The following is a 23,581-nucleotide window of genomic DNA, read 5'->3' as shown; positions in this document are numbered from 1 at the left end:
TAGGTTACTTTAATGCGGTGTTTTACTACCTTGCCTGCACGTTAGACTCACCCGAGGTTTCTAATGGCACACGAGAGTCCCCTGAGAGCGTTACAAACACTGATACCCGACGGCCACCCCTAACGATTCTCATCTAATTGGTGTGAGCTGTGATTTGGCCATCAGGATCTTAAAAATCTCTCCACGCAATTTCAACACACAGTTAAGGTTAAGACTAAGATGTTGCTTTAGTGAGAAAATGGGGCTTAGCGTTACGTCTGAACGTCTACTCTGAGCGTTATTGGAGAGTTGGCGGCTTACCCGATGCAGTAAGAGGAATCCACTAAGTATGTTCTGTTTGGCAAGTTATTCAGTTTCTCACAGGTTTGGTTTTCTTCACCACAAAATTGAGTAAGAATGTTCTCCTTCTCAGGATAGTGAAGAGAATCAAAGAGATGGTAAATACGAAGTGCAAAGGTAAATATTGGTTATGTTGTTAGACGGTTCATGCATATTAGCAATAAAAAGTCGTGGTTGTATCTGTACCCCTGTGGCTTGTAGAAGGAAACCAAAACTAATACTTACTAGTAATATACATATGCATTAACTGCTGGGGACAGGACTCAAACCATGGTCATCCTTGAGGAACCTGGCTCTCTATGTCCCTCACCATTTTTTTTTTTTTTTAAGGTTTTTGTCACAGGGTGCATGTGCTTACTGGAGAGGAGAAAGAGAAAGTGAAAACACACACACACACACACACACACACACACACACACACACACACAAGGGGGTTTGGTCACTCCCACTCCGCAATCCTTTCTCCTTCATTCTGTCAGAATTTTGGGCACACACACCTGCTTGGTATGATTCCGCAGCTGCCAGATTTGGGTCTCAAACTGTGGTTGGCTGTGTGGGAGTACAGTGCTCTAACCACCATGTCACCTTCTGGCCTCCCTCTACCTTACTTTTTTTTTTTTTTTTTTTTTTTAGCAAGAGATTTTTGCTATAGGGCACATGGGGAGACAGAAATCACCCACAGGGGGAATGGCCACCCTTCTCTTCTTGGGATCTTGGGCACACACCTCCCCGCCCCCGGTGTGAGTTTTAAGCCACTGGGTCCAGGGCTTGAACCACGGTCGACTATGTGGGAGTCCAGCGATATAATCGCTACATCATCTGCTGGTCCCCCCTACCCTTTTTTTAACAGGCTCCAAGAAGATTAATATTGTGTCGTCAGCAATGTCCTGATGTACTTTCCTATGTATTTGTATGCAAAAACACATTATGAATTTTCAGATGCAATCATTTGTCTTAGATGAGACCATGGAATAAGTGGAATTGTACTCAGACCTCAACGTCCATGGTCTCTGCATCATGTCACCTTGTAATGTAGCTTCTAGCGGACTCTGGATTCTTCGTAATCAGATAAGTTTGCAGTGAATTGAAATGGGGAGTCGAGTGTGTTTTCTTTTTTCCCCCCGTAGGAAAAGGTTGTTGCTAGTGTGTGTCAGTTTCGTGAATGTGTAAACAGTGTGGACGTGCCATATTTCACCCTGACAGAATCGATACTGTTCTTCTAGGGCCTCTGTGAGGTGTATCTATGAAGACCAGCCTACTGCATCTCTAGAAGTACAGCATTATAAAGCTGACTTGGAGAATTGGAAGGTGTTTCCTCTACTTTGTTAAAAAGTTGAAGTGCCCTTGCATGGGTTGGAGTGACTGGTTCATTCCGAAATGACTGACTGCAATTAGCATATTACATAACTTACTTTAAGAGCAAGTCTTGCTTCTATTGTAAAACCAGGCTGTAACCATCTTCTTTACACTTCCTCATTATTTGGTTGTTAGCATACTATTAGCTATTTTAAAATCCCAGACTTCTTTTTATCTTGATGGAAAGAGCATCCTTAGGGAGGAGTCCTGTACTTTTCATTTAACTCACTGTGACCTCTTGGGAAGCAGACGAAACAGCTGGTTATATGCCTGAATTGTTGGGAAGCCGTCTAAACCCATGTTTTGTTGTTGCAGAGCCTCACAGAAGAATCGGGGTCGGAGTTTTCTGTGGGACTTAGAGGGCTAAGCTTCTTCTGGGAGGGAGAATGTATGTCTGTACTAAGTAGAGATCACTCACTTGCAGGGAAAATGCTGGGGAACCAGAGTCCTGGAGCAGTTTATCCTATGAAATACCTTACGGAGACTGTTCTGTGAGGCACCATCGGGAGTTGGACGTCTACACGTTAACTTCGGAGTCGGAACCTCACCATGCGCCCCCATCTCCTGGCGACAGCTGCACTGGACATATTTTTAAACTTATGAACATCCAACAACAACTAATGGTAAGGAAGGACGACTGCATTTCCAAGTCTGCGCATCCGTGTATCCCCATCCTTCCCCGCTCTTAACCTTGACGTAAATAGAGCATAGAAATACTTTCCCAAAGATCATGAAAAAGCATATCAGCATATTAGATGTTACACTTAGAGATGCCGAACTAGCATTCTGTTGTGGCAATAGGGTGATTGAGAGACTTTTTTTTTCTTTTTTCTTCTTTTTTTGGCTAGGTTTTTGAAATAATGAAAGCTTCTCTCTCTCTCTCTCTCTCTCTCTCTCTCTCTCTCTCTCTCTTTCTCTCTCTCTCTCTCTCACACACACACACACACACACACACACACACACACACTGCAGATATAGAAACGTGCAGCAATGAGAGTGAAGTCTCCCTGGCCAAAAAGGAAATTTGTGTTTGGTTTCACTTTATAAAATTAAATGAGCAAAGCAATTTCTATTTTTTTTTTTTTTTTTGAGAGATTTTCACTGTAGGGTGCGTGTGCTCGCCAGACAGACAGAGACATAGAGACAGAAAGCGAGAAATCACCCCCCAGGGGGGATGGTCACGCTGCAATCCCTTCTCCTCCATTCTCCTCTCGGGATCTTGGGCACGCACGCACACGCGCCCGGCGTGAGTTTTAAGCCACCGGGTCTGGGACGCGAACCGCGGTCGACTACGTGGGAGTCCAGCAACATAGCCATTACGCTAACTGCTGGTTCCCAGCAAAGCAATTTCTGAGATTGTCGCCAAATAATAAGCATCAAATTTACCCAGAAATATGCTTTTCACAACTATTTTGTGAGAGATGATGGTGTTAACGATACTTACATTGATAGTTGTATGGTAAAAAGATCTCCAAAAAAATTAAGATTTTATAATGCACTCCAGCCTTCAGGATGAAGTTATTGCCAGACACAAAAACATTGCAGACTCCTTGGTAGCATTTATTAGGGATCATATAAATGTCCTGTGGGTACATCTCTCTTGACCATAACATCTGAAAGGCCACGTTTAGATAATATTTTCATCAGTTTATTTCACGGCTGATTTAATTTGGACACAGCTTGACAGTAATTTCATTTAAGGTCTTCTGGGGTCAGCTTAATCCCAGACGCTTCTTTGGGGGCAGGAATTACTTCTGAAACCAGCAGGGCAATAGGCTCCCCTGCAGGATCGTATGCTGTACCTGCCTCTGCCCTGCAAAAGCACATTTGTTCCGAAATTGGTGTCATTTTATTTGCCTCTCAGTAGACTTCTGGGAAATCAGATTTCCCCTGAGAGTTCTTCTTACCAGGTGAACAATCATCCATTTGAAAACATCACTTCATGGTTACCACCAAAACGACCTGCATAGTGTGGGAACAGTTGACGAGAAAACAGAAGTTAAAACTGTGGGAAGATGCACGTGTTGTAAGCTCCGAAAATTTTTGAAACACCACTTTATGCTTCAGATCTCTTCTTCTATGAAGTTCTCCACATCTGTTCTATGAAGTTCTCCTTTGATCGTATTTAATGATCTGTTTTCCAGATCTTTAGGAGGCTGTCACACTCAGCAGGAAAGGAAGCAAGCTAATGTGGAGTATCCTCAAGGAGCATAGCATAGAATCCTTGAGCGGCAGTTGTTTTTATTCCGACCGTTTAGCAGAAGGACTTCAGTGAGCATAAGACATCTTAGACATGTCAGCTTTCACAGTAGATTTCAGTAAGTCCATAGGAGTAGTCCGATGGTAAAATTCTGTGAGTACTCAACATGTTTACTGGGTGAGTAAACAGCTAAGAGAAGAGATGATGGTAGATAGGCATGAGGGTATTTCAGTAGATGAGCTGATAAGTAAAGAGCAATGCAGACATTTAAATCATATTTTTAGTTAGAAATTTTTGCTATAGGACATGTACGCTTGCTGGAGAGACAGAGAGAGAGAAATCACCCCCACTCCCCCAGAGGGGCTGCCCATGCTACAGTCCCTTCTCTGCCATTCTCCTCTTGGGATTATGGGCATGGGTGCACATGGACCTGACGTGAGCTTCAAGTCACTGGGTCTGGGACCTGAACCGTAATTAACCACATGGAAATCCAGTACCTTACCTACTACACCACCTGCTGGCCCAAAGTTTAGGGATTTTCATTGGCTTTTTTGATTTTTTTTTTTTTAAGTGTTCACTTATAAGGTATGTGTGCTTGCCATGGAGGGGGCAAGAGAGAAAGCATATTCTGGGGTTTGGCCATGCCATAGTCATCTTTTCTTCTATTCTCCTCTGAGATTTTGGGCACACATGCATACTTGGCCTGGTGTGTTTTTTCAAGCCACTGGATCTGGGATTCAGACTGTATTTGGCAGTGTGGAATCTAGCTGCCTTAACCACTGCGCCAATGGCTGGCCCTGGAAAATAGTTTAGGTGTTGAACAATATTTGTAGTGTTTATTCTGAGACTTATTATTTATTATAGTTCCTGCAATTTTGATATAAAGTCACTAACAGTCACCCTTTTTTCTTAAGCCTTACCTACACACACATGAGATTTTTGCATAATTACAACCTTAGATTAACTGCAGATTTTATTTATTTTCAATGTTGTATTACAAACATTTTTATCAGATTGTGTTATAGTCCTCATAATAAAATTTATATAACAATGTATAGTATTCCTTCTATTGGGTTGATGATCCATGGCTATCTTAATCATTCCCATGTTTATTTTTTTTTTATCCCTTTATACTTGAAAATAAAATGTTCCCGATAGCAAAAATCTCACTTTATTAAAGAAAAATATATTCAGGGGCCTGCAGATGGTATGTAGGCAAAGGCAGAGGGATCCCATATGGCCAGTTGTGCTGTCTGAATCCTGGACACGGCAACCTGAAAATACACTGGACGTGTGTGCGTGCATGCCCAAAACTCCCAAGAGGAGAATGGAGGAGAAAGGATTCTGATGTGGCCATCCCCCTTAGGGGTGCTTTCTCACTCCGCTCCCCTCTGCCCCACAGCATATGTACTCTATAGAAAAACTTTTTTTTAAAATAGTAAATATAAAAAAAATGTGCAAGTTACAGAACTGTTTTTGAGATGACCTATAGTATTGTCAGCCCACAAAACTTGGCAATAATCATTAATGTCAAATGTTCTTATTTGCCTAATATTTGATTGTATTTGCTTTTATCAAAAAGTGAAAGAATACCGACCATGCCATTGTTCTTGAAGTTATGAACTCATAACTGAGATGGTCAGGGTAGATTGGGTGGGGCACACTTTGTGGACTGAAGGATGCTGTGTAACTTCCTCTGCACCTATTTGGGGCACAGGAGCATCTAGCGGCACAGTGTTGAAGAGTTTACCAAACCGGTTAGGATTTGTTTTTACTGGTATATGTGAGGGGAGGTAGAGATAGACTGTGCCTCTAAAGACCCTTTACCAATTACCTTTCTCAGCTTGTCATTGAGTTACTGTTTTTGTTTTTGTTTTTTTACACATTTTTTCTCATTCTTTTTATAATTTTTTTTTTTAAAGAAGTTTTTGCCTTAGAGTACGTGGGCTGGCTGGAGAGAGAGACAGAGAGAAAGTGAGAGGGAAAGTGAGAAATCACCCCCCAGGAGGAATGGCCACACCACAATCCCTTCTCCTCCTTTCTCCTGCTAGGATTTTGGGCATACACACACATGTGCCTGGCATGAGTTTGAAGCCACTGGGTCCGGGACTCAAACTGTGGTCAGCCATGTGGGAGTCTAGTGATAGAACCGCTATGCCATCTGCTGGCCTCAGTTACTGTTCTTTTTAAAATAACGTTTTGAAGTTTAATTTTTCCATCTCGTTAAAGTAAATATAAGATTAGAAAATAGTCTGTTGTGCATTCTAAGCCATCTTTAACACTTCAGGGAATATGCAGTTATGAAAAGGAAAGTGAAATCAAGAATGAGAGAGAGTTTTTGTTGGCTCAAATCAGTTTTTCATGTGACCGTAGAAGGACTGTACTGACAATGAGTTCTGTCTGGTGTGATTTTCACTTACAGGTGCCAGTGACATCTTTTCCCATACGCCATTTTTGGTTGGTTGGTTGGTTGGTTGGTTGGTTTTTAATTTCTCTTATTTCCTCCTAGAAAACAAGCCTCAAGCAGATGGACAATCTTACGCCCTCAATGGTGACAGCACAAGGTCCTTGCAGCCCGCCCAGTGCCCCAGACCCAGATGGCCAGGGCCTTCACTGTGCGTCAGAGCCCGTGGACCGCCAGCAGCCTTCCCCTCCTCCTGAGGAGCCTGGAAGCACTCAGCGCTGCCCAGGGAGCCCAGTGGGGCAGATGGAAAGTTCCCATGGCTTCCCAAGTGCTGTCCAAGGAGAGAACACGGACTTTCCCTGTAGGAAGGAAAGCCAAGGCGTGGAAAGTAAAGTGGAAGAGGCGGAGCCAGCAGCTGCTGTGGACTTTGCTCTCGGGTCTGATGGAGACCGCTGCCTTCAGAGCCTGCCTGACTGTGGAGCAAAGAGTGTGGAAGGCCTTTTGCCCTGTGGAGACAGAAATGAAGATACTGGAGCAAAATCTTCCAGAAGGGCTTCAGACCAGGAAGCTCTGAGCAGCGGAGACAGCGTACAGCAGGGAGACCTGGCCCCAGAGCCAGGCCTAGCCCAGCATTTCTCTGGAGGTGAACCAGCTGGCAGTTCAACCCTGGGTGCCAGTACCCCGGCCACCACGGAGGAAGGGCAGCATGGTCCCATGAACCCAGATGCCCCCGCCCAGAAGACTGTACTCCGACGAGGGGGAAGTACAGAGGAAAGACGCGCGCGCACTCATCCCAGCACAGCTGGAGCCTCTGACGGTCAAGTCACGAGTACGCCTGTGGACCATACCACTAAGCCACGTGTTCCAAAGTGTGTGTCTGACGCCAGTCCCTGTCCCCTGGCTGGTAACACACCTGCTGAGTCTTCACTTGCATTCAGTAGTGGAGAGAACTCCCTTCAAACAGTGGAAACCGAATGTTCAAGGGAAAGTTGTGAGGAGAGCTCTGATGCCCCAGGAGATGAGGGCTCTCTGGACATTCCAGCTGCTGCAAAAGACAGGAGTGCAGATGGGTTAGAACCTGACACTGCCTTAGCAAGCAGCGGTGAGGCAATGTCACCCTCAGATCTGACACCTGTGGGCAAAGAAAAAGATGTCACACCAACCCAGAAATTAGAAATGGATTCATCTCACAGGCCAAGCCAAAACAGCACGTCACCCACCTCTGCAACTGGAGATGATCAACTTGGCCCTGACTCTGTGTGTCAGCTGAACACAGTGCCTCCTAGTGGTGAGCTGGGTGCAGAGCACTGTGATGACGTGGTTAGCCAGCCTGAGGGCACCACAGCAGGGCAGCTCAACCTAGAGGATCCGCCCACTGTCCAGTCCTGTGAAGACCCCCAGGCTAACGCAGTCGCCCCTGACCCTGTAAGAGATACCCAGGCACATGTGAGTTTGTGTCCACTCAACATATTAGATAAAGAAGTCCAAGGAAAAGATCTGGAACTAAATAGACCTTCTGCTGATAAGCTTGAGGGGAGTTCGTTAGTTGTCCCTAACACAGAGAAAGAACTGGTGCCGGACCAGGCTGTAACAGCAGGCAGCATTTTCTCTTTAGCAGGCAGTCCTGGCAGTGAATCAGTAACCAAAGATGACGTACCCTCTCTTGACCCCTCCCAGAAAGAAAAGGGAACAGCAACTCCTGAACACACGGCTCCAGATTGTAGAGACAGCCCAGACGGAGATTCAGATGCTCCCCGTGAGCCTCCTCTAGAAGACAGGGCAGCAGGCCTGACCCCATGCTCCACTGGCCCGGAGCTTCAGCCCAGCATGGGGAATGCCAGCCCTGCAGGACTTGGGGAGCACGAGGGTCCCAGCCTCTCAGCTACCTCTGAAGGTCTGAACAGCACGGAGGGCACCGGCTGTCCTCAGCTCAGTGCGGATGAGGCCAGTTTGACCTCTGATTCGGTTTCGACTGAGGAAGGAAAACATCTGGTGGTTCCAGAAAGCTCTGCAGCTCAGGGACACGGTGATGAGCATAAGGCAGTGACTTGTTTGTCCACGAGAGAAGAAACCCTTTCTTCAGGGGCGTTGCAGGAAGAACAGAGGACACCACCTCCCGGGCAGGAGACACCAGGATTCTGTGAAGAACCTCTCTCAGCCACCCATGCCGAGGACAGAGTGCTTCAACTCAGTACTTCACTGGGCACACCCGCGGCCTATGTCAAGGCAGAAACTAAACATAACAAGGAAGTGGCCCCACAAGTCTCCCTGCTGACTGAAGGTGGGGCTGCACAGAGCCTGGTGCCACGGGGTGCAAGTCTGGGAGCAGACTCGAAGCAGGAAGCCCCGGGTGCGGGACAGAACAGCCCGCCTATCTTGCCAGCTGGGTCGGAGGCTTTAGATTGCAGTCGACCTCTTGCTGCGGACATTGGAGTGAAGAACACTCAACCCCAGGGAAAATGCAAAGCCTGCGAGGCAAGCGGAAAAGTAACTGTGGATGTCGCAGGAGTTAACGCTCTACCAGGTACTGCGGGGGCCAGAAGAAATGACTCGTCACCTAACACCCAAGACGCCCCGATTCCAAATGTCATGTTGAGCCAGGAGACGGATATGAACCTGGGTTTGCCAGGAGATTCACCCCTCAAAGGTATGACTGACCTGCAGGGAGCTGCCGCCCCGGCTGTGGTGCCTCTTGATGGCAAGGAAGGGACGCTGGGAGGAGGGGACCCCAGCCACATAGAGGGCGACTCCAAGGAGGCACCCGTGGATGATGAGACATGTCTGCTCCTGCCGCAGCCCAGTGCCGAGGAGCTTCCCACAGAGGCAGGACTGCCGGCCCGTGATGACGAGGCCCCAGCTGGCACGAAGGAAGTCGGGCGAGGCTTGGCCCCAGGGAAGGAAAAGAGCGCCCCCTCTATACCTTGCAGGGGTTCTGCCCTAGCCGCACATCTGCCTCAGGGAGCGGACTCCATAGAGGAGGCTGCCAGCCGCATCGTGGATGCTGTCATCGAACGAGTCAAGGCCTCAGGAGCCCTGATGACCGCGGGGGAAGTCGGTCACATGTCCCTGCCCAGGCCTGAGTCAGGCCCTCTGACTGAGCAGCTGGAGGGTGCATCTACAGAGAAAATGAACGCTTTCCCACCTGGGGAGACCCCGCAGGTGGGCAGTCTTCTGGAAGAAGCCACAGGGAACCTTGCAGGATGTTTTGCTGGGAAGGAGGAGCCAGAGAAGACTGTTCCAGAGCCTGAGGCAGCAACAGGTATGAAAAAACAGAATGCAAATGGAATTAGAGAAGCAGATTCTCATAGGAGTGTGTGATGTGTTGGAAAAAAAAAAAAAAAAAAACAGGCACCTTTGTTGTTTCAAGGTCTTGTACTCGTTGGGTTAGATTGCCTAGTTCATAGTCACTGCCATTAACAGAGGCCTGTCACCTCAGGGTTGGACAGATTTTGCTTCCTGTAGTGTAGATCTGCCGCTTAATTGCCTAAGCCTGCAGACGCCTGTCTGTCACCCGGAGCAGTTGCAGCTTTCCAGAACAGAAGACAATGCCTCCCTCACAGGTGCTCCGAAATGGCGACGGGCTTGGTTTTCATGGCCGAGACCATTTCTCAAGCGCCGTAGAAAACACTGACAGAAAGCTCTGCTTATTTACGAGCCCGAAACTCCCCTTTGCCAATTACCCTGGTCTGTTTTCTGAGCGAATTTAGAGTCAGAATGGTCTCTTGAACAGCTATCAGTCTCGTTCTCAGCCGGCGGCCCAACATTGAAAATGCTGTATTAGGTCATTGGTTTCGGAGCACAGGCACTCCCTTCTTTTCCTGCTGCAGGAGCAGACCTCCAGTCCCACTGCCTGTTGCTCTGGGGCAGCAAGTCTGGGAATTCAGAACCCTGCACAGCGCAGGGGCTGGGAGGCAGGATTTCCGCCCCAGCCCAGTCGGCCGAGCCGCTGTCACAGGGCAGACCTTGTGCCTGCTTATCTTGGTGAAGCAGCTGCACCGAGCAGATTGCTCTCAGAGCAGCCCGTTGCATCTGTGGGTAACCATGTCCAGAGACAGCAGAGAAACCACCTCCACTCAGTGGAAATGCGCTTTCTGAATAAAGCTGCTTATTGGGGGTTGAGGCTGAAGGTGAAACTGGAGTCCGACTCGGTCTCCACCCAAAGCCTTTAAAGGTCAATTTGATGCACACTGTCTGCCACCACCTGTTAGCAGCCGTAGACAGGATCTGTCTCCATGCGTGCCCCTAGGCTTCCGTAAGTAAGAAATAACTTGTTTTGTCCGTATTGCTGGTTTGCGTGTTTTGGCCGTCCCTTTTAATTTGTGAAAATCCCCTCAAGTGTAGTATGTGTTAAAGAGCATGGGGGTGGGGTATAGAGAGAAAGGAACAAACAGAAGAAAAAAAGTTATTTGGGAAGAAGAGCAACTTGAATACAGGAGTCAGTTTCCCCAAGAAGGGCTTTTAACCATTTATAATCCTCCCCACCCCCACGCCAGCTGAAGGATTTGTGAAACTCGAAGTGGAATTTTGGGTGACTTCAAGTTCTTAGTTTTCTTCATGTTTTTGGGTTGCTAGTGACAGAAATTTGTTGGATGCTTGCTCAGAATTTGGATGAGAAGGTCTCTTAATTTTTAAAATAAGACACAACAACAAGTCTATTTCGGGGCCCTGGCAGGTTGGCATTTCAGAAGAATGGGAGTGGCTGTAAGCTGATGCCTGGCTGTGTTCTTTTCATCCCACTGCTGCGTCCTTGACCACATGGGACCACATGGGCGGAAGTTGTTTCTCTTTCTGGCTCAGTGGTCAGGATTGAACCCAAGCAAGAGTGAACTCTATGGGCTTCGTGTCTGTAGTACTCTGTGGGACAAGGTAAAGGGAGGATTTTAAACTTTGATGCTTAAAAGCGCACAATTAAAGATGCTGAAAAATGATGTTTCCTGTCTTAAGAAGAACACTGTGTGGGGCTCGGCAGTGTATGGCTCTGGGAGTGTTCTTGTGGGCCACTGGCTTGTTCTACCAGGAGAAGTCCTGTCAGGCTGAGTGCACACAGTCTCAGGTTACAGAGAAAAGTTGCCTGTGACCAAGAAATGGCACTTTCTTCAGAGAATAGCCAGGGGAGGGGAAAGTCCCTGGACGCATTGCCCTCCAGAAAAAGCACCTGAGTGTAATCTCAGAGCCAAAGGGTATTTCTAGGAAGAAATATATTCTATTCCATCTGTGGATTTAACTGGTGGTTTCAGGTTTTTCCCCCCCGCCCCCCCCCATTCCCCTCCCCTCCTGCTTTGTTTTGTTGTTTTGTTTATTTATTTTAGAGAAATTTCTGCTATAGAGCTCGTGTGTTCTCTGGTGACAGAGACAGAAAGTGAGAAATCACTCCCAAGGGTAATGGCCACACCACAATCCCTTCTCCATTCTTTACTTGGATCTTGGGCACATATGTACATGGCCCCTTCATGAGTTTTAAGCCACCAGGTCTGGGACTCGAACCACGGTCAACCATGTGGGAGTCTAGTGACATAACCTCTATGCCATCTGCTGGCCCCTTGTTGTTTTCTTTTATTGGGAAGGAGAGAAAGACATAGGTGTTTTTGACAGGGTCTTGCTATTGCTCTCCTGCCCAGAGTCCCAACCAGCTAGGATTCTAGGAAATGCCACATGCCCGGCATGTTCAGGTTGGCCCAGAAACCAAATTCAGAGCCTCCTACGTGGCCCCCAGCATCCCAAGCTGTGGTGCCCCCTCTGTGCCGCTGCAACTGAGCCCACCATACTGGTTTTTGAGTAAGGCGGTGTAGTTAACCGCTGAAATGGAAGGAGCCAGCGAGAGAACGGGATGTCGTCTTTCACCCACCACAAGCATTGATCCGTCCTAGGAAGCTGGGCGTGCGTGACTGAGTCATGGCAGCACCAGAAGCTGCCAGCCCCTCCAGTCTTAGTAATCACTGCTGGCCATTGTGACTGGTCGCTGCCTGCCAAGATACGTATTTTCAGTGGAGAGGTACAGGAAAGTAAGCTGTGCCGAAGTCACACCTCCAAACGAATGAAATAGGAATCAACAGCCCCTCCTGCCATGCCTCCACGTAACCACCCCCCAGCCCAGAATTATCCTAACTGACTTAGATATGTTTTTCTCTAAGAAGATTGCTGGGTTGGATTTTTCTTTAACTTGAATCACATTTTATGAAAGTTGACACAGATTTTTTTATACTGGGCAAGAAAACTTATTTACTCTTTTTAAAATTGCTTACAAGATTATATAAACCTAAGGGAAAAAAGGATAGATTTATAGATGTTCATTGATAGGAACACAGCTTTCTTAAATCTGAAGTATACCTTTCTGCATATCACGTGTCCTGCTAGAATAAAATCGTAATTAATATAATTCATTCTTTGGTGGAAGAAACCTCTGTGATCTTTGGTGGAGGGAACATTTTTTTCTTTGCCAGACAGTAGTGAGCACACTAAATTGTGACCACAGAAAACTTTCCATGTGAAATTGAGATGACAGTGCCATTTGTGTTTGCATTTGTATTGTCAAGGTGAATTTTGACTGTTCAGTCATCAGTCACCTTTAAAGAGGGGGCAGGAGCCTAAATTTGTTCAGGTCTCATTTTATTATTTCCTTCCCGTACTTGCTTGGTTATATGGTGGTCAAATCACAAAGCCACTACTGTGTGGTCTGCCCAGCGTGGCTAGCAGGAGGACAGCCAGGAACTATAGAGAAGCCATGTCTAAACACTTTTTTCTTAAGAAAAAGAATTGCTGTTTTCTGATCATGTTTTGCTTTTGGAAGAGATAAAATAAAAATAATCACGTAGATTTGTTTGGTCTTATTGATTGCAGTGATGGGTGCAGCAGAGAGAATCGCATGTTTTAAAGATCATGAGGCTCTTTTTAAAAGATTATCAGAGATTTTTAATTTTCTTTTTTGTCTCGTGCAAGTCTCTGTTGTCTTTTTGATGGCCAAGATCGACTCCTGGTCTTGAGCTGTTAACCTGGTTCCTTAAAGCTTATGACATTTCTTTTCTGTAAACAAGTCAGCAGCACCACACTTTTGATCTGTCTTAAAAAGTCAGTAGAGGGGCCAGCAGGTGGCGTAGTGATTAAGGCACTGGATTCCCATGCAGTCAGCTGTGGTTCAAGTACCGGACCCGGCAGCTTAAAACTCATGCTGGACATGTGTATGTGCATGCCCAAAATCCCAAGAGAAGAATGGAGGAGAAGGGATTGCAGCCATCCCCCTGGGAGTGATTTCTCATCATCTGTTTCTCTGGTTGGTGAGCACACACGCTTTATAGCAAAAATCCCACCCCACCCCTTTTAAAAAAAAAAAAAGTCAGTAGAGAAAATGGCCATTCAGTAGACATTGAATTGGGTCTTCCCTTAGCTCCAGACACACGGCAAGCCGAGGGAAACTACACAACCCAGGGACAGAGGAGTAACTCAGCCCAAGGTCAGCAATGGCATTACCCTGAGAGCAGAATACTTTTCCATTGAACACAAAAGTGAAAAGAAAGTAAAACAGAGAAAACCTGGAGCATGTTGTGAAAATAGCTCGGCACAGGGATCAGTTTTTCAAATGCACTGTGACACCCTGTCGTTCTTTTCAGAAATGCCGAACTCGAAAGCTGAAGACGAAGTGGATTTTCTGGGTAATACCAGGGCTAGTTCGATTTCTGAAGAAGTGGCTGTGGGCAATGGCGCTGCTACACCCAAGATGCAGGAAGGGACGAGGTCCCAGGCGGTAAGTGGCTTCACTCGGTCTGTGTGAGCACACGGTGTGGTTAGCCAGGTCTGCTGTGTCTGTTTATGGCCTTGTTTTTTGTTTTGGCGATGAGGTGGGGACACCACAGTGTTTTTCCCCTCTTCTCTTTTTTTCCTTCTGCTCGATAAGTGAGAACATTTTGTTGCAGCTAAGCTTTCATAAATGGTGTGCAGCACACAGCAGAGTTTTGGAATAGGGTCTTCTACATGAATCCTTTGGAGGTTATAATGGAAAACATTTAGCCCATGAACACAAGCCCTTGGAATTTGTCATCAAGCTTGAAGTGTCACAAAATGAAAGTTAAAATGAAAAGGGCTCTGCAAACTCTTTTTAGATCTTTCTTCTTTTCTTCATTTAGAAACTATTGGGTCATTGGAACAGTCAGGATGTATTTTTTCCGTGTTTTTCTGTGCAAAACTGTGTCATGACTTTTTTGATAACCGAGTATGTAATAATTAGCAAAAAAGGAGATTTTAATTTATAACTCAGTTGTAACCGTTTAAAATATGAAGTATGTCTGTTTTGGTGATTAAAAAAAAGAAAGAAAAGGGTGAGGGCCAGGGGGTAGCACAGTGGTAACACAGCTGGACACATACAAGGAAGTCCTCAGTTCCCATCCCGGACCTTCCTGAGCACACGGGCCATGCCTGTGTCTGTGATCTGGACTGTCCAAGACAGGGGTGATCTTGGTGTGAAGACCTTGATGGAGGTGCCTGTCAACACCCCCCTTCTCTCTTCCTCGATGAAAAAGTTTTTGGAAATTTATTATTATTTAACGTTTGTTCCGACAGGGTGGAATGGATAGAGACACCCCCGACAGGGTTCCCACGTCACCATCCAGACTCCTAGCCTCAGCCAGCCTGGATCAGGGGCACATACTCACCCGTGTGTAGAGAGAGGCCTTTGGACACAAGCTGGGACCTTTCTCTTGTGGGTCCAGTGGCATTCCCTGCATCATCCTCTGGCTCCCAGAGCTTTGTGTTTTTTTGTTTTTGTTTTTTTTCTCCCCTTAGTAACAGCTTTATTGAGATATAATTTACACACCATAAACTCTACCCATTCAAATAAAGTGCACAGTTCAGTGTTTTTAATATATTTACAGAGTAACTGTCACCACTAATGTTCTAATTTTAGAACATTGTCATCATCCCAAGAAGGAACCCCATGGTCATTAGCAGTCCACCTCTGCCCTCTGTTCCCTCCCCAGCTTCCGGTGGTCCCGGATCCACTTTGTCTCTAGGGACTTGCCTGTTTGGGAACTAGTATAGAGACCACATGTGGTCTTCTGTGGTAGCTTCTTTGAGTTAGCATGTTTTCACAGTTCATCCATATTGTAGCACTGATCAGATATCTTTTTATTTCTATTGCTAAAGAATATTTTATTGTATGGATATACCACATTTTATTGTGCATTTGAATTGATTTCACTTTTTATTTGTGAATAATAATGCTGAGAACATTTGTGGATAAGTTTATCTAAGTAGACATATGTTTTCATAATAGAATTGCTGAGCCATATAGTAATTATATTCAGTAGGCGTTAAAAAAAAATACTTAAGTTTTTTTGAGACCAGCAGTTGGCGTAATGACTATGTCGCTGGACTCCCATGTAGTCGACCACTGTTCGAGTCCCGGACCCGGTGGCTTAAACTCACGCCAGGCGCGTGTGCGTGTGTACCCAAGATCCTGAGAGGAGAATAGATTGCGGAGTGGCCATCCCCCCTGGGGGGTAATTTCTCGCTTTCTATCTCTGTCTCTGTCTTTCTGGCGAGTACAAGTGCCCTATAGCAAAAACCTCTCCAAAAAAAAGAATACAAAAATACTTAAGTTTTTTTAAGTATTAAAAAATATTTATGATCTTAAGTTCTCTTTAAGTATTAAAAGATACTTAAGGTCTTAAGATGATTTTTTTGTTTCAGCTATTAACTTTTTTTTAAAAAAAAAATTATTTAACTTTATTATTATTGTTACTATTTTCCAGTTTTCGATCAGAGATAGAGAGGGAAAGTGAGAAAGCAGGCCACCAGGTCCGGGACTCAACCGATGTTGGCCATTTGGGAGTCCAGCACCTTTAGCTACCACGCCACCTGCCGGCCCAAACTAGCTATTAACTTTTAAAACAACAACTTGGAGCTTACTGAGGGAAACAGTGCATTACTTTAGATACCATGGTGGTCGTAAAAAAGCCTTTAGAAAAACTGAAAACCGTTAATGGACTGACTCAGACTACCCTTCTGAAAGTCATTCTCCCTTTGTTAGATTTGACAATGTACTGTTTTTGCTTTTCAGAGGGCTAAGGGGTATTTTTCTTCAAGTTACCCAGTAGGTAAACAGGATCGTAGGTAAGCAGAACTGTACCTCCCCAGACCGATTCTGTTTCAAGTGTATGAACTGTGATAAAACGAGTGTGGTTTTATTGGAATACGGCAGTAGGCGGGTGCTGTCTGACCCGCCCGTTGTTACAGATAGTGTTCATGATTAATGCCTGGGTGGCTACTCTGTAGCAGACATTATTCAGACACATGTTGCTTTTGCCCCTGTGGGAAGAACAGACACACCCTGCATGGCTACATGTGTCTTTGTTTCCAGAAGCCCCTTCCAAAAGGAAGGGAAAGACTCACATCCTTGAATTCAAATGCCTGTTTCTTAGCGCTCCCATCTTAACATGAGTGTCAGTGACTCCAGTCTGGTGCTTGGCCCTAGACCCTTTGTTGAGGGATCTCTCTACCATAATTATATTTTGTCTACTGCAAAGACAACAAAACATTATTATTATTATTTTTTTAAAGTTGTTCCTCTTCTAGTCCCTTTTCTTTTCTCATTTTTCCTCTGATACTAGGAGTCAAGAGCAATAATGTTCCCCTCTGGTTGGTCAGCATATCTTGAAAGAATAGACCCTTGGGGAATCGCAGGACTAGCCAAGGTCGGACCCAGCTGGAGGGAGAGTCTGGGGTTTGGTTTCTAAAGTAGGACTTGTACAGCAGGGGCCATTGCTCCTGGCCTCGCACGCAGGCTGTGGGATTGATGGAAGTGTTTCAAGGAGTCCCAGAGCCATTCATTTGTCTGTTGCTGGGGGAGTTCGACACCTTGCACTTCGTGTCTGCTTCTACCTCATGTAGTTAGAGAAAGCCTGTGTCAGTGGGGTTTTCAGGTCTGAATAGAGATTTTTGTGCTCCCAGCATTGTTAGATTGGTATGAAATCCGACGTGTGCGTGTCCTTCCTGTTAGCTCTGCCACTTGCCCTGCTTGCCGTGAATGTGAAGGACCAAGCTCCGACACATGCTTGCTTACTTTGACTTTTCCCGAATCTCATTTTGTCTTTTCTCGTTTTGCTCACGATATGCTATCAATACATTCGTTGTATCGGATTCGCTGGTTTAAGAGAGAGGCCTGCACACTGTTTTTTGAATGTAGAAGACAGTAAATACTGCAGGTTTTGTGGGGCATGCAGGGTCTGCCACCACTCGTCCATGGTGCGGTGCCCACGTGAAAGCAGCCATAGATAGCACGTGAATGAATGAATGTGACGGCGCTTCAGTAAAACTTGCTGGGCACTAACACTCGAGTCTCATGTAATGTTGACGTGTCATGAAATTCCGTCATTTTGAATATTTTTTTCCAGTCATTAAAAACATGTAAGATCCATTCTTGGGATTTTTTCCACGGGCTGTCCAAAGTCAGGTTGTTTGTGAGTTCCTGGCCTAATGAGTACTTGTGCATCAGTGGATGAAAAGAAAGAGGAAGCAAACAGATTTCTGCCTTATCGTATTGCCATGTCACTGCATATCCTTGTCATGTCTTGTCTTTTTTTTTTTTTTTTTTTTTCTCTTCCCAAAAGGGTTAATTGAGCTTATGATTGTAGTTGAGGGTGGAGTGGCATTTGTTTAATATTCTTTAATCCAACCTTTCTGACACATACCCGGTCTGTGTGTTGGCCTTGGGATTAGGCCAGTTGTTGCTTCATTGAATCATTGACTCTTCTTCCAAATGAAGTGGGTCATTGGAAAAGTCACGATGCATTTTTGCATAGAAAAAAAAATACACCATGACTTTTCTGACGACCCAGTGGGACCGAACGAATATGCTTTGCCACTGGTTTGACTAGAATGCTGGTTAATTTGTGGCAATTTTCTAGTCAATGTAAATAAAGGATCAATTTAAATTCTTAATGGAGTCTTCCCATTTTGTTCTCTAAACATAAAATTGTCAGAGCTTAGTGATCTTGGTCAGGGGTGGTATGATCCAGAATTTAAGAGTGTAGTTAGGTTCCTAGTCCATTAATCTCTTGTATTTCTTAGAAACTATGGGGACATTTTTCTCTTCTTAACCGTTATAACTTTATGTTAATCATACTTAAGATTATTATTCATGGGACTAGCAGATGGCATAATGGTTATGTCGCTGGATTCCCACATGGTCAACCATAGTTCAAGTCCCAGACCCGGAGGCTTAAAACTTGCACCAGGTGCATGCATGTGCATGCTCAAGACCCCAAGAGGAGAATGGAGAAGTGAATGTAGCATGGCCATACCCCTTGGGGGGGGGTGATTTCTCACTTCCTGTCTCTCTGACGAGTGCACGTGCCCTATAGGAAAAATCTCTCAAAAAAAAATTAAGATCATGGTTCATAAGAAAATAACATTTGTATGAAGATTATTTGCTTTTTCTCAAAACACGTCTGTGTGTCAAATGGTGTGGATTTCTTGATGGTCTTCACGATATCCTTCACTGGGCTGAAAATTACTCACAGTTGATGAGGTACAGTCATTCGTTTACACATAACAAGGTTCATTCCCATCAGTCATCTCGTCATCATTTTATGGCTATGGTGTATACTAAGTATCATTGTAATTTTACTACCAGTTAAATAGTTGAATATTAATATTATCCCCTCCGACACGCTTACTTGAGAGTTCTGAGATGACCTTTTGTTGTCCTCTTTTTTTTCTCCAATACTTTTGCTTCATAGGAGAAGGGACAGAGTTAGATGACTTGTCTTATTTCACGACTAGTCAGCTGTCAGCCAGACTAGACCCCAACTTCTGTGCTCGTAACAGTTTCATTACACCGTCACTTCCTGCGGAGTCATCCCGTGTGGTGTCTCATTGGGGAAAATCTCAATCACTTGGATAAAGATGGGTTTTTGATTTTTAAACAAATATCTTTGAATGGTGCTCATGCATGTGAAAGTTTCTAAAACCATTGCATCATACTCCATGGTTTTAGTGCATGTTGGATAAATCGCTTTAGCTGTTTTAGGATCTAAGCTAATTCATTTAAAAACATTCTTCTTATCATCTGTTCAGCTAAATAGCACCAGGCTAGTGCGTGTCCACAGAGCTTGCTTTTGGTGCAAAAATTACGATTTTCGACTTGCCTTTTATTTCCTGAAGAGCAATAAGAAGAAGTGTACATTGGGAAGTGTGTAGGTGACATTGAATTCCTTTTTTTCCCCCCCTTAAAGAATTATTTATTTAATTCCATTCATTATCATACTTTATTGTGACCAGAGAGAGAGAGGGAAAGGGAGAAAGCAAGCCGCTAGGTCCAGGACTCGAACTGTGCTCAGCCCTGTAGGAATCTAGGGCCTTTAACCACCACGCCACCTGCAGGCCCAACATTGAATTCTTTTTTTTTTTTTTTTTTTGGAGAGGTTTTTGCTATAGGGCGCGTGCACTCGCTAGACAGAGAGAGACAGAAAGCAAGAAATCACCCCCCAGAGGGGATGGCCATGCCGCAGTCCCTTCTCTGTCAGGATCTTGGGCATGCACGCACACGTGCCCGGCGTGAGTTTTAAGCCACCAGGTCCGGGACACAAACCGCGGTCGACTACATGGGAGTCCAGTGACATAACCATTACGCTAACTGTTGGTCCCCCCAACATTGAATTCTTGAGTGCAGAAAAGACAGCCCTCTGGGATCATTCACCTCTAGAGTATGAGCCACATGGCTAAAAGAGAATTTGGATCCCTGCTTCCCTGCCGCAGGGCTGCAAATCAGCCTCCTGCAGTTGTGGAGGGATCTTTGCTCTTAAGATGTGGCCAAGTTCATCAGGAAGGGCTTGCCTTCCTGTGGTATCTGCTCATCGAGATAATTGCAGTAATTCCTATCGCACATGTCCCCTGCATCAGCTTATTAGCCATATGGAACAGTTAATTCCATAAGCCAGTATGTCTTGTCAGGATGCCCACACAGCGCTAGCAGCCTGATAGTCAAGAACAAATATATTCAAGGACAACTGTAAAATGCCATGTGTAGAGTATCAGGTTACTGAGAAAGTCTCCTCTTCATTGCACACACCTCCTCAATCAGGCAAACGTTTTCCATGAGAACCATGGTCCCCCTTTATTTATTTTTTTAAACAGAATTATACAACTGAATGGCAAATTAGCTAAACTTCTATCCTTAGTTATTTAAATCACAATATTAGCGTCTGTTTCTTCAGGGTTCTGTTAAGGGTAGTGTTGTTCTTGGACTGTTTTCTGTTAATATCTCCAACTCTGTTCTTTTATTACTGTTAATGAAACACTGCCTTTTCTGTTTCTCGTCTCAAGGGGGCGAGCTTGCATTTCCATCCCTAGTCCAGGAGTTTGACTAAAAGTGTTTGTTTTGTGTGCACACAGCCTTCATGTTCAGCTGCCGTAGAGAAAGGAGTAGCTGTCAGACAATTCGGTAACTAATCTGACATGCCACAACACTAATAATCAAAATGACTTATATATCTCACACTATTATTTAATAGGTTTCAATTTTAAAATGTCCTGGACCAGTCTGTGGCCTGCTAGTTCAGGGAGTTAGATCTCACATGACTAACCCTGTTGTTCGAGTCCCAGACCCAGCAGCTTGAAAAACATGCTGAGCACGTGTGCATGAGTGCTTTAGATCCTGAAAGGAGGGAGAAATGGAGAAGGGATTATAAGTGGCAATGCCCCATGAGGGTGTTTTCTCCCTCTCCTCTCTGTTTCCATCTGTTTATAGCTTGCACACGAATATTTTGGCTTAAAATTTTTTTAAAAGATTAAATTTTAAAAGGTCTTTTAAAAAATGTCTCTGTGTCATATAGCATCGTGGTACATGTACCCCTTAGGAAAAGGAGAATTAGCCTTTCTGACTTGCCAATAAGTCTGTTGTACTCGGCATTTGAGAGAACCAGGCCCCCCTTAATTATCCCTTTTGGATCCAAAGCCCCAGCTAGTATCAACCACAGAGAAACTCACTCAGCTTTTTCATGTACATTTTTTGGAGACACTCTTGTGTCTCTTCTGAGATGGAGCATTTCCAGGAAATTCTTCAGTAACTGATTCGGCAAATTTCCAGTCTAGTTGCAGAAAAGAAGTACCCTAAAAGACTCCAGATTTTAAAGTCACAAGTGGCATTACTGTAACTTCAGTGTAAAATTGTCTGTAGAGATAATGTATGTAAGTAGGGAACCAGCAGTTAGCGTAATGGCTATGTCGCTGGACTCCCACGTAGTCGACCACGGTTCGCGACCTGGACCCGGTGGCTTAAACTCGCGGCAGGCGTGTGTGCGTGCGTGCCCAAGATCCCGAGAGGAGAATGGAGGAGAAGGGATTGTGGCATGGCCATCCCCTCTGGGGGTTGATTTCTCGCTTTCTGTCTCTCTATCTCTCTCTTGTCTGGCGAGCACATGCACCCTATGGTCAAAATCTCTGAAAAAAAAAAGAGAGAGATAATGTATGTAAGTGTATAATTTTATGATCTGAATCTACATATTTAAGTGACATTGAGCAAGTTACTAATTCCTCTGACCTCTGTTTTTTTCCTATATATAACGTTTAGGATAATTTCTAAATTTTCTTCCATCTCTTAATTTTTGACTAGTGTATGATTCTAAAATGATTGGAATGAATTAATAAATGTTGGGGCTGTATTATGTATTGGATTAAAAGAACAATCGTGAGAGATTTTAACAATTGTATTTTCTTTAACAACCAAATTCTTAACACATTTTTCTTAAATATTTTTCAAGTTGTTTTCCTCCAGGACTTTAAATAACTTTATAATCCTTTTTTGTTTTTCTTGTTTCTTTCATGGATTTGCTAACTCATGCATTTTGAATATGGTATGCATCTTTTTCTTTCCTCCCTTTTGAGATGAAAGAAACAAATCGTAACACCTTTTCCATACATTTCTTAAGATCCTCTTTTCCTTTTGTTCATTCTTATGTCATTATATTGACAGCCAATAGAAGTAGCTCAGCCACATAGAAAGATTATGAGGTGATCTTCCATAAGATGGCTGGGAGGTGGCGTGATGGTTAAGGGTGTTAGACTCCCACATGGCTGACCATAGTTTGAGTCCCAGACCTGGCAGCTTGCTTTCTCAAATTTTCTCTCTCTCTATCTCTCTTTTAGTTCCTCTGAATGAATGAACGATTAAATAAATAAATAAATAAAATTAAACAAAATGATTCTTTAAAAGATTATGAAATGAAAATACGTCTTTCTCTGCATTTAAAGGCTTGATAACCAGTGAGAAGAGACTGATAACCAATGAGAAGAGACAATTATAAAACCAAAAAATAAGATATAATCTGAATATTAAAATATAAATAAATATAGCTTCATTTCTTCAAAGATACCTTGTGGTAAAATGGTCATTAAATTTATTCTAAGGGATGTTTTAAAGACTGGGATTATTTCCACACTATAGGGTGAACATATGTGCATCATGTGTCAGGAACTGGCTTGATGTAATCGCCATTTCTGGCACTAAGACTTGGAAGGACCGTCGGTGGGTGGTCTCTTTGATAAACGGTGCATTGCTTCTGGTCTTAAGCTCTATGTTCAACTTGTAGACATAAACCTGTCTTAGAGCTGCTTGTTAAGAGAAAGCTTCTAGGCCAGCCTGTTGCCTAGTGGTTAAGGTGGCTGGATCCCACATCCAATTGCATGGTTTGAGTCCTGGACCTGGTGTTTAAGAAACAGGCCGGGCACGTATGTGTGTGTGCTCAAATCCTGGAGAGACAGAGAGGAGACGGGATTGTGGTATAATCATGTCCCCATGGGAGATGCTTTCTCTTTCTTCTTTCCAAGTGAGCACACGTGTCTTCCATCCAGTTAAAAAAAGAAAAAAAGAAAGCTTCCAGAGTTGAAATACTATTGGATGATCCGTGTGTGCGTGCCCCGAATCCCCAGGGGTGTGAGAGATGGAGAAGACATTGATTTGTCATTGCTGCTCATGAGATGTGTTTTTTCCTCTCTTTCTCTCTATCTTTGTCTCTGGCAAGTGCATGAGCCCTTTTGGAGTTTTTTTAAAAAAGGTTAGTGAAAATATTCTTCATAAATATCAAGACAGAGAATATTCTTATGAATATATTTTATTTTTTAATTGTTTTAGGTTTTTGCCATAAGGCACATGCACTTGCCAGAGAGAGACAATGAGAGGGAAAGTGAGAAGTCACCCCTCAGCGAGGATGGCTACCTTAATCCCTTCTTCTCCATTGTCCTCTTGGGATTTTGGGCACACACATACACACACACACACACACACACACACACAC

At 44.4% G+C, this 23,581-nt stretch overlaps 1 protein-coding gene and 1 long non-coding RNA gene across 2 annotated transcripts in view; both read left to right on the top strand.

Moving 5' to 3' along the window:
- The window catches only part of AKAP13 (A-kinase anchoring protein 13), a 231,889-nt gene that overhangs the window by 61,890 nt on the left and 146,418 nt on the right, over window positions 1-23,581 (top strand). The window contains exons 5-7 of the mRNA XM_006142666.3: window positions 2,120-2,318; window positions 6,405-9,558; window positions 13,904-14,037. Coding sequence (XP_006142728.1) covers window positions 2,120-2,318; window positions 6,405-9,558; window positions 13,904-14,037 — 3,487 coding nt within the window. The remainder of the gene's footprint in view (window positions 1-2,119; window positions 2,319-6,404; window positions 9,559-13,903; window positions 14,038-23,581) is intronic.
- LOC114006516 (uncharacterized) lies at window positions 10,287-11,227 on the top strand. The gene is made up of 2 exons (XR_003548217.1): window positions 10,287-10,551; window positions 10,972-11,227. It is a non-coding gene; the product is annotated as an uncharacterized LOC114006516 (long non-coding RNA).

The sequence above is a fragment of the Tupaia chinensis genome, unplaced genomic scaffold, assembly GCF_000334495.1.
Source record: "Tupaia chinensis unplaced genomic scaffold, TupChi_1.0 Scaffold000078_1, whole genome shotgun sequence".
Classification (NCBI taxonomy): Eukaryota; Metazoa; Chordata; class Mammalia; order Scandentia; family Tupaiidae; genus Tupaia; species Tupaia belangeri.
Note: the sequence above shows the minus strand (reverse complement) of the source record. Positions and strands in the feature narration are given on the sequence as shown.